Source organism: Thalassophryne amazonica, chromosome 20 (genome assembly GCF_902500255.1).
Source record: "Thalassophryne amazonica chromosome 20, fThaAma1.1, whole genome shotgun sequence".
Lineage (NCBI taxonomy): Eukaryota > Metazoa > Chordata > Actinopteri > Batrachoidiformes > Batrachoididae > Thalassophryne > Thalassophryne amazonica.
The window spans coordinates 40,162,199-40,177,317 of record NC_047122.1 but is presented as its reverse complement, the minus strand read 5'-3'; the positions used below and the strand labels follow the sequence as shown (position 1 = coordinate 40,177,317).

Below are 15,119 nucleotides of genomic sequence, written 5' to 3'. Positions count from 1 at the left end.
TATAAGCCTTAGCGAAAAGGAAAGTTTTAAGCCTAATCTTAAAAGTAGAGAGGGTATCTGTCTCCCTGATCTGAATTGGGAGCTGGTTCCACAGGAGAGGAGCCTGAAAGCTGAAGGCTCTGCCTCCCATTCTACTCTTACAAACCCTAGGAACTACAAGTAAGCCCGCAGTCTGAGAGCGAAGCGCTCTAATGGGGTAATATGGTACTACGAGGTCCCTAAGTAAGATGGGACCTGATTATTCAAAACCTTATAAGTAAGAAGAAGAATTTTAAATTCTATTCTAGCATTAACAGGAAGCCAATGAAGGGAGGCCAACACGGGTGAGATATGCTCTCTCCTGCTAGTCCCCGTCAGTACTCTAGCTGCAGCATTCTGAACCAACTGAAGGCTTTTTAGGGAACTTTTAGGACAACCTGATAATAATGAATTACAATAGTCCAGCCTAGAGGAAATAAATGCATGAATTAGTTTTTCAGCATCACTCTGAGACAAGACCTTTCTGAATTTAGAGATATTGCGTAAATGCAAAAAGGCAGTCCTACATATTTGTTTAATATGCGCTTTGAATGACATATCCTGATCAAAAATAACTCCAAGATTTCTCACAGTATTACTAGAGATCAGGGAAATGCCATCCAGAGTAACGATCTGGTTAGACACCATGCTTCTAAGATTTGTGGGGCCAAGTACAATAACTTCAGTTTTATCTGAGTTTAAAAGCAGGAAATTAGAGGTCATCCATGTCTTTATGTCTGTAAGACAATCCTGCAGTTTAGCTAATTGGTGCGTATCCTCTGGCTTCATGGATAGATAAAGCTGGGTATCATCTGCGTAACAATGAAAATTTAAGCAATACCGTCTAATAATACTGCCCAAGGGAAGCATGTATAAAGTGAATAAAATTGGTCCTAGCACAGAACCTTGTGGAACTCCATAATTAACTTTAGTCTGTGAAGAAGATTCCCCATTTACATGAACAAACTGTAATCTATTAGACAAATATGATTCAAACCACCGCAGCGCAATGCCTTTAATACCTATGACATGCTCTAATCTCTGTAATAAAATTTTATGGTCAACAGTATCAAAAGCAGCACTGAGGTCCAACAGAACAAGCACAGAGATAAGTCCTGTCCGAAGCCATAAGAAGATCATTTGTAACCTTCACTAATGCTGTTTCTGTACTATGATGAATTCTAAAACCTGACTGAAACTCTTCAAATAGACCATTCCTCTGCAGGTGATCAGTTAGCTGTTTTACAACTACCCTCTCAAGAATCTTTGAGAGAAAAGGAAGGTTGGAGATTGGCCTATAATTAGCTAAGATAGCTGGGTCAAGTGATGGCTTTTTAAGTAATGGTTTAATTACTGCCACCTTAAAGGCCTGTGGTACATAACCAACTAACAAAGATAGATTGATCATATTTAAGATTGAAGCATTAAATAATGGTAGGACTTCCTTGAGCAGCCTGGCAGGAATGGGGTCTAATAAGCATGTTGATGGTTTGGATGAAGTAACTAATGAAAATAACTCAGACAGAACAATCGGAGAGAAAGAGTCTAACCAAATACCGGCATCACTGAAAGCAGCCAAAGATAACGATACATCTTTGGGATGGTTATGAGTAATTTTTTCTCTAATAGTCAAAATTTTGTTAGCAAAGAAAGTCATGAAGTCATTACTAGTTAAAGTTAATGGAATACTGCAACTGGAGCCTTTGCCTCATCCACATTTAATTTCTCTTAGAAAACCATAGCACATGCAAACACAAGAATGTGCAAAGATATAGCCTGAATGAATGTAGACATCGTCTTTGGTAGGTGCCAGCAGTATGTCTGATATGTTTTCTGCATGACTGACAGGAAATGAAATGGTGACATGAAATGCAGGCTCGGGCAAATCTAAATTGCCAACGTACCTGAGTTTCAGTGCAGATCTGTGATTGTTCTCACCTGTCTCTCAGTCTCGCTGTAATGCCTTTACTTTAAGTGTCTCCTAATGCAATAAAGTTGTCTTCCATTAAAAGCTGAGATCCCCGGGCAAAGACAAATTCAAGTTTGGCTTTGAACAGCTTGACTTTGATGCAAGCAGATCAAAATACCCAAGTGTCCGTGGTCATGCGTGTTTTGTACGTGTGCGTGCATGTGAGCAAATGTATACCTTGTACCTTAAGTGTCTCCAGATGATGAACAACCGAGTGGCCTCTGTGGTTTGTCATCACCACACGTACATTTGTGCGCACGCACACACACAAAACAGCGTTTATGTCAGTCATTCTGCACATCTTTGATCCTACTCACGTTCAGTCAACAGCAGCGTCAGTCTCCATACAGCCAATCACAGGGAAAAGAAAAGGAAATTTCCTATTCATGCTATCCAGTATTAAAACATAATAATATTAAAGAGGTTGAATGAGCTGTCACTGCTGGGGTCTTTTGCAAGGGAAGAAGGCATTTTTTATGAGAAATGTATTTATTAATACATTTTTCCTCGGAATTAATGGTCAGCATCACAGCAAATGCAGGCGTCTTCAGGAAACTCATCATTTTGTGCTTGTGAGGTGATTTTGTAGAGAAACAAACACAGAGGGAAAAAAAGGGAAAAAAAGTCTATTTAAAGTCTAACAGTGCAACTAGCAAAGCCAGGATGTGTCATTGTCTCACACTATAAAAATCAATAATCAATTTTGGATTCGAGGCTGATAATGCGTTCAACCTTAGCGGTGCACACTGCAGCAAAACAAGAACCAATGATTCCAAACTCCTAAATAAGTCCGGGTTTCAGTTCACAGGCTCAAATGTTGTGGAGTCAACAGACACTTCAGTTAACAAAATAAGGCAGGTCATGTCTGTTTATGCTGGTCACTGCATCCACATACTACCAAACTACTCTAGGTTCATGTCCTGGGCCAAAAACCGGTCCATCCTCACCTCAAAGTTACCCTCTGCTACAGTTAGGTGAAATGTGGGCACCACCTTGCCCTTTCCCAGTTGCTGGTGTCCAGAACACTGAGGCACATGTGTACTGGATCACACCCAGAGATATGAGCCACATGGTCATAATGTCACAGCTGACGTTCCCTCACGATGCAAGCAGCATCATGTGAGTCTTACTAAATAACATTTATTTGACTCAAAACCAATCCAGAGGTATCAAAGAATTCTCCAGAGCAACCTAGCACCAAAGACATCCAGTCGTCAACTTAAGTCACTGGTTAGAGTTCAAGTCTTACAACCATACATGGAAGCACCAGCAGCTTAAAGGCTTGGATCTTGCCAAACGCCTCTCTTCACTTTCTAGGCAGAGATATAAATGGCAAACTCCCTCCGACTTTGGTCATTTCAAACACAAACAAACTTTTTGGCTAACGTCCAGGAAGTCACTGAAAGCCTGGATTGTAGTCTTGATCTAGGACAATAACAAACCCAGACACTCTCAATCAGCTTTTTAAATGCTGCAATCAGGGCATCCACTAATTCAGCAAAGATCACAGCATCATCTGCAAAGTCCAGGTTAGTAAACCCATTTCCACAACCCTATAATGGCACTGGCACAAGAACACATCCCTCAAAACACCAGAATTCACTGCGAAGAAATCAGAGACTCTGCACAGCTGTGATGTCCAGCAATTTCTTGGAGAGGCCGCAAATTTTTAAGGTGTCCTAGAAAGCAGCCTGATGGCTCGAATGACATGCTTTGCTAAAATGAGCAAAGTCTGCAAAAATCGGTGTTTGTTGTTGTGTTCAATGAGTACTTGCACTGCAAGGAAAAACTCTTTGGTCAACGGTGTTTGGGTCAATGGAGGTAAAAAAAATGGAACTGAGTAAAGATAAATAAATATTTTTGTTATTGCTGGGGAACCTGAGCCAAAACCGAATCAAGACAACCTTAATCAGAGCAATGTTTGGAATGTTTTCCATACAACTAGAGCTGCAATGATTAAGTGACGACAAAGCATCGATTAACCAATCATTAAACTACTCGACAACTACTTTGATAATCGATTGTTGGGATAATTGTTTTTTAAATATTCAAATGCTTTGATTTCAGCTTCTTAAATGTGAAAGTTTTCTGTTTAGTTTTACTAGCTGCTTTATGTCTATCGAGCAGTAAACTGAATATGTGGACAAGACAAGAGACGTGAAGACTTCATGTTGGATAACACTGACTGACATTTTCATAATTATCTGATTGGTTATGGACCTAACACTAATCAAGGAAACAATCAACTGATCAAGCAGGAAAATAATCGGCTGTACCCTACGTATAATATGAAAACACAGCTTATTCCAATGTTTTAGCTCACCACCTGAGCAGTATTGCATGTTCCTGTCCAAGCTAATGAGGTGAAACAACAACAAAACTAGATTAGATTAGATAGAACTTTATTGATCCCTTGAGAAGACTCCCTCAGAGAAACTGAGCAGCATTGTATAGCAGCACACAGGGTAAGAAGCACACAGAGTATCAAAAGTGAAAGTAAAAAAAAAATTTGCAAATCCATTACTGGCTACTACTGTTCTTCTCCTTGCCATCCTCTGTCTTCCTGTTACTCCTCCTCCCCCTGAGTGAGGTTGTACAATCTGAAGGCCTGATGCTGCTACTATTAGCGCATTCAGCAGGACATGTACATAATCTATTCAAAAATTACTTGTGGTTTCTTGAACAAAGAAGAAATGTGGGAATGACTCGATACATCTTATTACATGTATGATGACACAGTTTTGAGCCAGGTACAAAGTAGGAAGCTTGGCTGAGTGTGCAGATCATCACAATTTGGTCCTGCAACTCAGGGTCAAACAGATTGGTGTGGGTTTATCTGCTGTGAGAACCCAGCAGAAACTATACAGCTTGGCAGAAGCATGCTATCCAGAGCCAGTGGAAAGCAGCGTAAGAATGAATTGGGCCAATGCATGATGAAAGCCAGAAACACACACCCCCAACCTCCCCCCCCCCCCCCCACCCCAACAAAAGCACCATGTGCCAGGAAATAAGGCACTTTCACTGAAGCCCTTCACCGGCAGGTACAGCATGTGATGTTCATCTTTATCAAATTTGCTGTGAATGCCTGTGTAAGTGAGCTTGTGAGCATCTATGAAAGCCTTTTCCATTCTCAGCGGCTTCTAGGTGTAAATGTGTCTGAATGTTTTAAATGCACAATTCCTGAAATGCGTTGCAAGTGAAAATGAGGCAATGTGCAATATTTCCTGAATAAATGAGTGCTTTCTTCTTCTTCCAAAAAAAAAAATAATAATAATAATAATAAAATAAATGAAAACAGAACCACAGGGGTTTCAATCCAATCTCATGCAATAACATCTCTCCTAAATGAGAATGGAATTTCCATACACACACTGCTATCCAATTACTGGGCCATTTAGGCAGTCTGTGAATGGAATATTGGCGTTTTGGATACCACTCAATCACATTTACGCAATCAATTGATGTCACATTCAGTCATTCAGTGAGTGAATGACCAAATAAATGATTTCCGAGCAATGACAAATTAAATGGGACATTATGTGTTTGTTCAGTCCAATTTTCTGAAAATGTTTAAACACGTTACGTTTTCTCCAACTTCAACTCGTTCCCATTTCTTTCTCACCTGTAGTGTCTAAAAATCTCCTCTTCCACTTCTGTGATGAAGTGACACTTTGAACAAGGGAACTCTCTCTCCCCTCCTCGTGCCCCCCCTCCTTCCTTCTCTCCCCCGGTGTCCTCCTCAGCCTTGACGTGCGGGGCGCCCCCTTGAGGTTGATGAGGGTATGGCAGCTTTCATAGTGTTGGAGCAACATATCGATGTCAGCGGTGGCAAACGCACACTGATCACACAATGGTGACTCCTAGGGTCGGCACAGGAGGACAAGTTAGAAAAGTTTTATGCATTGAAAAGCATATAAATCAATATTTTAGAATATTTTGATTGCTAATATTCAAACAAAGCATGAATCAAATATTTTGTCACAACATGAACGATTCCTTTAAATACCTTGAGAGACAACAGGGTGCGAGGAGCTAGGAGAATGAAAGGTTGAAGCAGAATCCTGCCGGGGTCACTTCTGGGAGTAGGAGGGGTCATGCTGGGTGAAGTGGCAGTAGCAGGTTTCGAAGCTATGGCATCTTGTTGTTTGATGGACTGAGGAAATCTGGAGCAGCACTTGGCGCAGGTGGGTTTCCGACAAGCAAACGGGTGGGACACCTGTTGAAAAAAGTTACACAAATTGTTGAAAAGTCAACATGTAGATATATGTAAAATGTTTCAAAGGCTCATTCTTTGTGGATGGGATTATGCTTTCAATTTTCAATTTATTTCATTTATAGCGCCAAATCACAACAAAGCTGCCTCAAGGCACTGCACACAAGTAAGGTCTAGGACACAGGTGACAACTGTAAGAAAAACTCCCTCTGGTGATTTGAGGAAGAAACCTCAAGCAGACCAGACTCAAAGGGTGACCCTCTGCTTGGGCCATGCTACCAACACAAATGACAAATGACAATACAAATATACAGGAAATTTTTTGGAGTCCATACTGGTGCACAGGCTTGCAAAAGAAGACACCCACTCTGACTTCTGGATGGAGCTGCACCTCAAACAGGGAGAAAAAAACAGAATCAGGCAACAGAAAGACAACAAATAAGGTGCTTTGGTGCTAAGATGACACATGTCACACTCTGTTGATAATAAGGGCAGACAATAGCTCAGTGGTTACACCAACTGAAGGATCAGGGAATCAAATACAGAGCCAATTTTAAACACTTTGGAGTAGAATGTTTTTAATCCCAAACTAACGTCACCCACTGATATTAACCCATGATCACATGCAGGACACAACAGATGACTGATTTATACAATCAAAAGAAAATAAAACCATTGATGCCATGGTACTATGATACATGTAGACAGAGAAATGCCTGGCTTGCTTTAGATGGACTCCACCACTTTGGCCAAATTACACACCTTTGCGTGCTGATTTGCTGATCAACATCCCAACAGCTTTGCATAAAATCTCCCTATCCCACTAAACCCTCTTCAGCGGCTCCTTCTTAGTGTCTCCATAAAGCTTTGGGAATTTCATTTTAATAACATTTTAGTTTGCAGATCTTGTGTATCTCTACTTCTATTTAGTGTTAGACTGTTGTTTTGTTCATGCCATTAATAAGCCTGCCTTCCAACAAGAAGGTTCTTCGTTCCACCCATGGTCCATTCTCCTTGTACCTCTGTGGAGTGCCATTAGGAAGGACATCGGGTGCAAAACGTCTGCCAAATCAACATGTGAATCCACTATCTGTAGCAACCTTGAGCAAAAATTGGTGAAGCTGAAAAATTAGTTTTCGTTCATCTTCCACTGCTTTTGTGCTTTTGTGTAAAGCAGTGGAAGAACTTCATCCTTGCCAAGAGAAAGAATGTTCCAGGCACTCAATCGCATGAGCCACATCAATTTTGGATCCGTACAACACTGTGCAATTGATGACAACTCAGTGATGCAGTAGTTGCCATCCTCCAAACACAAGCACCCTTGGTTGTCTTCTGTGGTTTTCTCTTTTCAAGAGATGAGCCTCCAACCGGCCCCCACAGTCCTTTCTCTACAGAATCTTTGAGTACCCTGCAACGAGTTTTCTTTTTTTTTTGCAAAACAAGAGGACGAGGAGCCTCTCGCATCATGAGGAAATGAGGTGCAGTTCTTTGAGCATGATCAAGTGCAGAGATGCTGACGTCAGTAGCAACTGGATAAGACCAAAGAGACACACACATTTCATCTGGCTGCAACACTTTCAAAAGGTGGGGATGGATCAGTTGTCTGCCTGGGTGGCTGCTATGCAAGTATACAAGGCGGTCCCACTGTGTGGTGAATGTGGCAACACAAGGCATCAGAATATGGTCCCAAACCTGAATGTGTGAAGGTAGAAAAATACACACCCACTCTCAAGTATTTCCATACTGTTGTCACAGTACACTCCTCTACTCATGTTACTTTGTGCTTCCTGAGAAAAAAAATAGGTGATGGGATCCAAATTAGTTTTAATTTTGGCCAAACAGGTTAAAATTAGGTTGCTGAAGCAGAATGGATCCGGTTTTGCTTTAGTCACAATTCCCCCCCACATAGCACTGCTTTTATTCTTGCTGTGCTGCACCTCTGAACTGCTTCAGAGTGAAGCTAGAAATAGGGCTAATCAAACATGCAACGGCTTTTTAATGCACTGATGTGCACCCACTCCAAGTCTTAACTTCATGTCATCTCTGCTGTACCACAGTTTAGAACCACCACAAGAAAACAACAGAGAAAAATGTGCAAGTCGATGTTCACGTCAAACAAACAAGAAAAGAGGCGAATGTCATCTCTCATCTCAAGGACTTATGGTATGCCAACAAGCAAAAGAACTCCTGGATTCTCCATCTCTGCTGCTTCGTCTCCTGTTATTTCTGGACTGTAGTACTACCGCTAGTAGCTAAGTGTACAGACAAGCATACACAACCGCCTGTTGATGTCTGTCATGAAAGTGAAGAAATGCAGCCAGAGAGTAGAAAACTCAAGTCAGTGAACCCCACTTTGTACACTCCTGGGTACGACGTCAAACTCTGCATTTGATTTGAAATCTTCTCATGAGGTGGACAGCAAGATGAAAACATTCACCCCACGTACGACCAGCTGAGGGCGGTGAGTGGTGAAGCGCTCAGGCATCATCCTATAGCAATGCACCTCCGTCAAATCCTCCTCGACCCAACTAGATCTGAGATGACAGCTTCAGAAGATAAACAGGCTGACGTTTTCCCTGCCATCTCCTGATGACAACTGCACAGTCTGGCCGCTGATACTTAAGAGTGGGGAACAGGTGGGTGGATTTGGGGAAGAAAGGGAATTTTAACTAAGCTATAAAAAAAAGCAACAATCAACTCCAAATGTGTCCACACAACATATTCTATTTTTTTATATTTATAAAGCTGTCTGCACCCCCCCCCCCCCCCCTCAAAAAATAAACAAAAAAGTATGCCAGTGTTTTATTCATCTCACCTCTCCCAGGTGTTTGTGTGGCTGGCAGAGTCCCTGTGGACAATACATGCAGTGCTGAATGCAGCACCGTTGGATGGAGTGGTTGTGCTGGTAGTGCAGAAGCAACGGTGCTACGACAATCACATCTGCACTGTGGGCCATTGAGTATCGGAAATCACAGAGCTGACAGTTGTAACTGGTCACGACTGCCTCTGATTCACTGCTGTTTAGGTCTCCTAGAAGCAGAAAACAGAACAAAAATCTATTAGATTGCATCAACAGGATTTTGTTCGACAACCTGAAATTAAAAGAATTCAGGACGGGATGGAAAATGAAAATAAAATAAAAACCCTGCAGTGATTCTTCCATCTGCTTTGGCTTTTATTTCACTGCCGGCAGTATGAACTCAAGATATTTCATGTTTTGTGTGGTCAACTTAATTTAATTTGTTAATATACATGTATTCCTGCATTTAAGGCCTGCAGCACTTTACAAAAAATGTTGGGATGGAGGGGATTTAGGGCCAGTAATGAGGTACACCATAAATAATAAATAATGTTATTTCAAACAGGTGATGCCTACAGGTGACTGTCATCATGATTTGGGACAAAAGCAGTTTCCACGAAAGGCTGAGTCTTTGAGGAGCAAAGACAGGCAGAGGATTGTTTTTAACAACAATGTTCCACAAAAAAAGATTGGAAGGGGTTTGCATATTTCTCCCTCAACAGTAGACAACATGAAATGATTCATGGAATCTGGAGGAATATCGGTGCGTAAAAAGCCAGGTCCCACCTCCAAGCTGAACGCCCATGATGGCTGATCCTCAGATGCCACTGCATTATGAGCAGGCATTCATCAATATCTGTTATAACCACATGGGCAAGGGATTACTTTGGGAAACCTTTGTCAAGCATGACAATACAAAGTTGCATTCACGAATGCCATTTTAATCTTTACTGTGCAAAAAAAGAAGCCTTATGTTAACATTTTTGTAACGTCTTTACGCTCAGAGGCATCTGGGTTTGACCATCACAGAAAGGAAATGCATATGGTGATCAGCATCAGTATTTTTTTGATGAAATAGACACTATGTACTCCGGACCAAAGACGAAAAGAAACATCCAGACTGTTATCAGTAACAAGGCCAAAAATCGGGGTCTGTCATGGCATAGGGATGTGGTAATAACCTTGTCAAAGGCAATTTATACTTCTGTGATGGCAGCATCAATGCAAAGAACTGTGCTGGGGAGATTTAGAGCAACATATGCTGCCTTCAAGATGACATTTTTTCCAGAGAAGTATACACATTTTTCAACAAGACAACACAAAACCACATTCTGCACACATTTCATGAAAGGCATGACTGCACAAGAAGAGGGTACAAAAACTGGACTGGCCTGCCTGCAGTCCTGATGTGTTCCCAACAGTGAATGTGTTGAGAATTTTGAAAAGAAAAATGGAACAACTACCCTGAACTGTTGCACACCTGAAGACATTTTCTTAGGAAGACTGGAACAAAATAACACCCAAAATGCTTCAATGCTTGTGTCCTCAATGGCAACATTTTTTCAGTGTTGCGAGAAGGAATGTCAACATTGCAAAGTGGTAAATGCTTTAGCGTCTCAACTGTCTGGAATGTGTTGCAGGCCTTAAATTCAGGAATGGATGTAAACTTCCAAATTAAATGAAGTTGACCAGAGAAAACATGAAATATCTTTGCAATGAAATAAAAGTTAAACTAAATGTAAGAATCATAGGTTTTTCTTTCTTGCATTTTCCATACCATCCTAACTTTTTATTATTCTGGGTTGTAGAACACAAACCAGATGTATTTCGCTGCACAAGGCAGTAGTGGAGTCGAGTGCTGTTGCGTCACTAGCATACAAAACATGGGTTTTTCAATACCTTTGCTGGTGCTCGATGAGTTTGATTGTAGATCTTTTTTGCTTTTGGATGCAGCGTGTTCATCTCTTCTCACTGCTCTCTCTCGGTCCGGCCGCGGGGGATTGGAGTTATTGGGGCTCATTGTACCTCCAGTGCTCATTCTATGCCTTTCCTCGTAGTGCTCTATGAGCTTTGAAGAACCCCCTGCCCACTCGCAACTCCAGCTGCAGAATTTACACCAATAATATGCCTGCACTGAGCCGCGACCTGCTTCCCCTGCCCAACTTGCAGAGTCTGAAGATGCCTGAACTGGGATGGAGTACCCGACTAGGGAGTCGTCTTCCGCTCTCACTACCACTCGCTCCACGATGTCAAGCATTTCACTTCTCCCCTTTGTCTGGTTTTCATGTGTTGCTACATTATTGCTTGGCAGCAGGGGGGGGCGGTGGAGTTTTGACTTTATTTGGATGTGATGACAGGAAGTGTTGTTCAAGTTCTAAGGAATTGCTGCCCATGTAGGTGAAGTTGCAGAATTTGCACCGAAAGTACTTAGTGTTCCCCTGGCAATCTGAGGTTTTTCGGCCAATCCCAATTAGAGTGCTGCCCAATGTCACCTGTTAACAAACAAAGACAAAAGAGTACTTTTAAGATAAGTATCTCTGTAGATTTTAAAATGACACACGATCAAAGATGTATTTACTGGGGCAATCTATGGTGCAACCAACAATGTAAATGTTTTTGGTCAGAAACTTGTGGCAACTCGCTGAAAAATTAAGTCAATGTGGAAGTGCCAAATATTACAGGTCCTTGACCTGCAACTTCATGTTGGGTCCAAAAGTGTGCTACTCGCCAAAGACCCCTATGTTAAAATGCCCCAGTCAACTGCAGAATTAACCATGTATAAAGGCTGGTATAATAAATAAATAAATAAATATCTATAGCTAGTTTCCCTATTCATGACACCTGTACAGGAGTGAATTTTTTATACAGCTCATCAGTTTAAGCTATTTTGAGTCATAATGTTCTGAACAATTCGGCATGTGGTCGTACTGAGTAACCACTAGTGTGCCTGAGGGGTTGAGGGCCCTGCTGGGAGTGGCTGCAACAGATAATCTAAGAAGTCTGTGCTCCAGTTTTTTTTTTTTTTTTTGGAGTGAAATTTTAGTATTACTTAATTTGTATGTTAGCACTGTTAGCAATAATTAGCGGGTATCCATAGCATAGTGACATTAGCTCCACTGTTACTCCACAATAATTGAGGCAATATTCTGGTCATAAGTTTTAATACCTGCACTTAAGCCAACTATTATGAAAACCACACCCCAGTTCACAAATGTATACAGTAATCAAACACCAAATCCAAATTAGCCTGTTAGCTTTAGCTTGTTTGGTATGTACCTGTCACATTTCTCCGTGTAATGTGGCGTTGCGTCAGGAAGGGCATTTGCCAATTCAACATGCAGATCCACCTTGGATTTGCTGTGGCGACCCCGAGTGCAAACAAGGGAGCAGCCGAAGGGGTAAGTACAAGATGAGGAGCATGTGTGAGTGTCAGTCATCATACCGGTCTTTTATATGCTCCACTTCTTTACATATTTATGTGCAGCCCAGGAGTTAGGCAGACTCAGGCACTGCCAAGTTGGTGATATTTAGAACTACCCCATTTAAGCTTCATACCCACTCTTTAGAAAACCTATGTGTGGCATCACAAAGGGTTTGTCCAGGACATACACATTTTCAGTCTCATCCTTGCATTATACCCCAGCTAATACCTACCGCTACTAGCCCTTTCTTAAATTTCAAGAGCAATACATTAAACTTTGAAACAAGTCTGCCATTTATAATTCCTGTACAGCAGACTTTGGCACAAATGAACAACATGAGCTTTTCGTTGTTTTGCATCTGTAAAATTAGCAAAAGCGTGCTTCGGCGCATGCAGCACTTCGCCCAAAACAAACGTAATCCATCACTTTCTGCATGTTCCTGTGGATAATTAAAAGGCTGCCTTGACACTAACTAACCGACCAATAACACACTATGTAGGTTGCAGTAGACTCCATTGTAATATCCAGTGTACTGCCAACATTTAACATTACCGTGCATGCAGCCTCACACTCATCTGTTTTTCATTAAGTTGCTCCCTGGACTGGTGGTGATTATAGTGTGCTGCTGGCTATACTGTTGAGAATCACCCTGAAAAGTCTTACAGTAACATCTGACTGACTGAATAGATTTGTCTCATTTAGTATGTGAGGGTCGATGCAAATTGTTGATCATCTCAAAGGAAATTTGGTTATGAAAATGTTACTTAACCTTGTTTTGTGTGTTACTGTATTGTGCCTTATCCTCTGCTCTGCTGTGTACAAGTAGTAGAAGCCTTCAAGTAGTTCAAAATGCTGCTATGACATTTCTAACAGTCGTACACCTGTACACGTGATTAAAAAGGGTTTGTTGTTGAAATATATATTAAATCATCAAGTCCTTTTTATCTGGCAGATCTTTGAACCCTTATGTGCCTTCCATGCTCTGTGTTCTCAAAAGCAGGTCAGCTTTGTACTACAAAGGTGCAAAAGAACAGGTTACAGGGCTTTCTCTTACCATGCACATTTTCTTTGGAATAACCCATTTTCTGTGATACAACAGCCTGATTCAGACTGAAAACACATGTGTTTGCCTTAATTTTTAATTGGCTGTTGTGAATTCTTGGGTATTCTTACCCTTAACATTAGTCATTACAACAGGGGTAATGACTAACATTTGGGGGTAGGAATGTCCCAACATTTACAACTTTAAGTTTTATCATTTCCATTTTTATCCTTCTATGTCTCTTGTCCTTCAAATTTGTCCAGTGTATGATCACTGAGGATGTCGACATTGATCTGGATCTTCACCTTCAAGAGACAAACAAATCTGTCCTCTCACTGCCAAAGTCCATCTCCTTGGATGATATCTAGTGTTCAGCATGTCTGATTCTTCACACAATCATCAAATCTTGACGGTTCTGTGGACCTCTTCTATGAAGGCTGAACTTTAGTTCTTTCAATAGACTTTCAACTGGATTCAAGTCAGGTGACTGACTGGCCCATTGCAGCAGATGTATTTCCTGTATTTTCTGAAACAAACTGAGCTTCCTTGCAATGGATTTGGGATCATTGTCTTGCTGAAATGTCCACCCTCGTTTCATCTTCATCATCCAGGTAGATTTTTTTTTTATCAAGAATGTCTTGGTACATTTTTCCATTCATCCTTCCTTCTATTATATGAAGTTTGTAATCAAAGAGTTTTGGTCTCATCCGACCAGACTATATTCTCCCAGCATTTCATAGCCATGTTTAAATGTTGTGCAGCAAACTTTAAACGTTCTTCACCTGCTTTTTCTTCAGCAATGGAGTCTTGTGTGGTGAGCGTGCATACAGGTCATGGTGGCTGAGTGCATTACTTATTGTTTTCGTTGACACAATTGTACCTGCTAATTCCAGGAATTTCTGATGCTCTCCCAAGTGGTCCTTTCGCTCCTCGAAAATGCTTCTGACAATTCTTTTCACTCCTCTGTCAGAAATCTTGCAATGAGCAACTGGTCATGGTGGGTTTATGATGAAATAATGCTCTTTCCACTTCTGGATTATGGCTCACTGGAACATTCAGAAGTTTCGAAATCCAACCTTATCATTTTGCAACAATAAGGTTGCGAGGATCTTGAGAGAGCTCTCTTTGCTTTTACCAATGATGAGATGTTTCTTGTGTGACACCTTGTTAAAGAGACACCTTTTTAGGCCATCAGTTGGGACTGAACCCACTGATATTAATTTCCACTAACAGGGGCAGGACTGCTTTCTGCTTTCTAATTACTGATACATTTCCACTCGTGTTGGCTTTCCATGTCTTTTTGCACCTCCCTTTCTTCTGGTGTTCAATACTTTTTCCCTGTGTTACTTCCCGTTATTACACATGACTTAATTTATGGACATCTATGGTTTGATTTCTTTGTATGTATGGATTAATCCTAACCCTATCCTTAACTGCTTAAAATGTCATTTCAATCAACCTGGTTTCACGGCAAGTCGTGCTTCAGCAGCACGAAATATACATTAATCTACTGGTTTGTGATATTGTGACGAAAAGCGTCTCATGTTCGTCATGGCAGCACAAAATTCATTCTCATTCATTCCAGGTTATGGTTAAGGTTAGGGTTGGGGGTGGTAGTAGGGTTAGGAATAATGAGTTTAAAAAAGCTCCGTCAC

At 41.1% G+C, this 15,119-nt stretch overlaps 1 protein-coding gene across 1 annotated transcript; it reads right to left on the bottom strand.

The window, feature by feature from the left end:
* Positions 1 to 2,889: 2,889 nt before the first annotated feature.
* On the bottom strand, positions 2,890 to 11,330 carry LOC117501502 (zinc finger transcription factor Trps1-like). The gene is made up of 5 exons (XM_034160396.1): positions 10,900 to 11,330; positions 9,016 to 9,230; positions 5,994 to 6,203; positions 5,610 to 5,776; positions 2,890 to 3,028 (listed from the first exon to the last, which is right to left on the bottom strand). The coding sequence occupies exons 1-5, from the start codon at positions 11,255 to 11,257 to the stop codon at positions 2,890 to 2,892; spliced, it is 1,089 nt and encodes a 362-aa protein (XP_034016287.1). The 5' UTR covers positions 11,258 to 11,330.
* Positions 11,331 to 15,119: the final 3,789 nt, after the last annotated feature.

Bases quoted from the DNA above. Each gene is read 5' to 3' on its own strand.
- LOC117501502 (XM_034160396.1), bottom strand. From the start codon at position 11,257: ATGCTTGACATCGTGGAGCGAGTGGTAGTGAGAGCGGAAGACGACTCC. The intron at 9,231-10,899 runs GTATTGAAAAAC...TTCTGCTTCTAG, and splicing joins CTCATCGAGCACCAGCAAAG to GAGACCTAAACAGCAGTGAA. The intron at 3,029-5,609 runs GTGAGAAAGAAA...GGTGTGATCCAG, and splicing joins GAGATTTTTAGACACTACAG to TACACATGTGCCTCAGTGTT.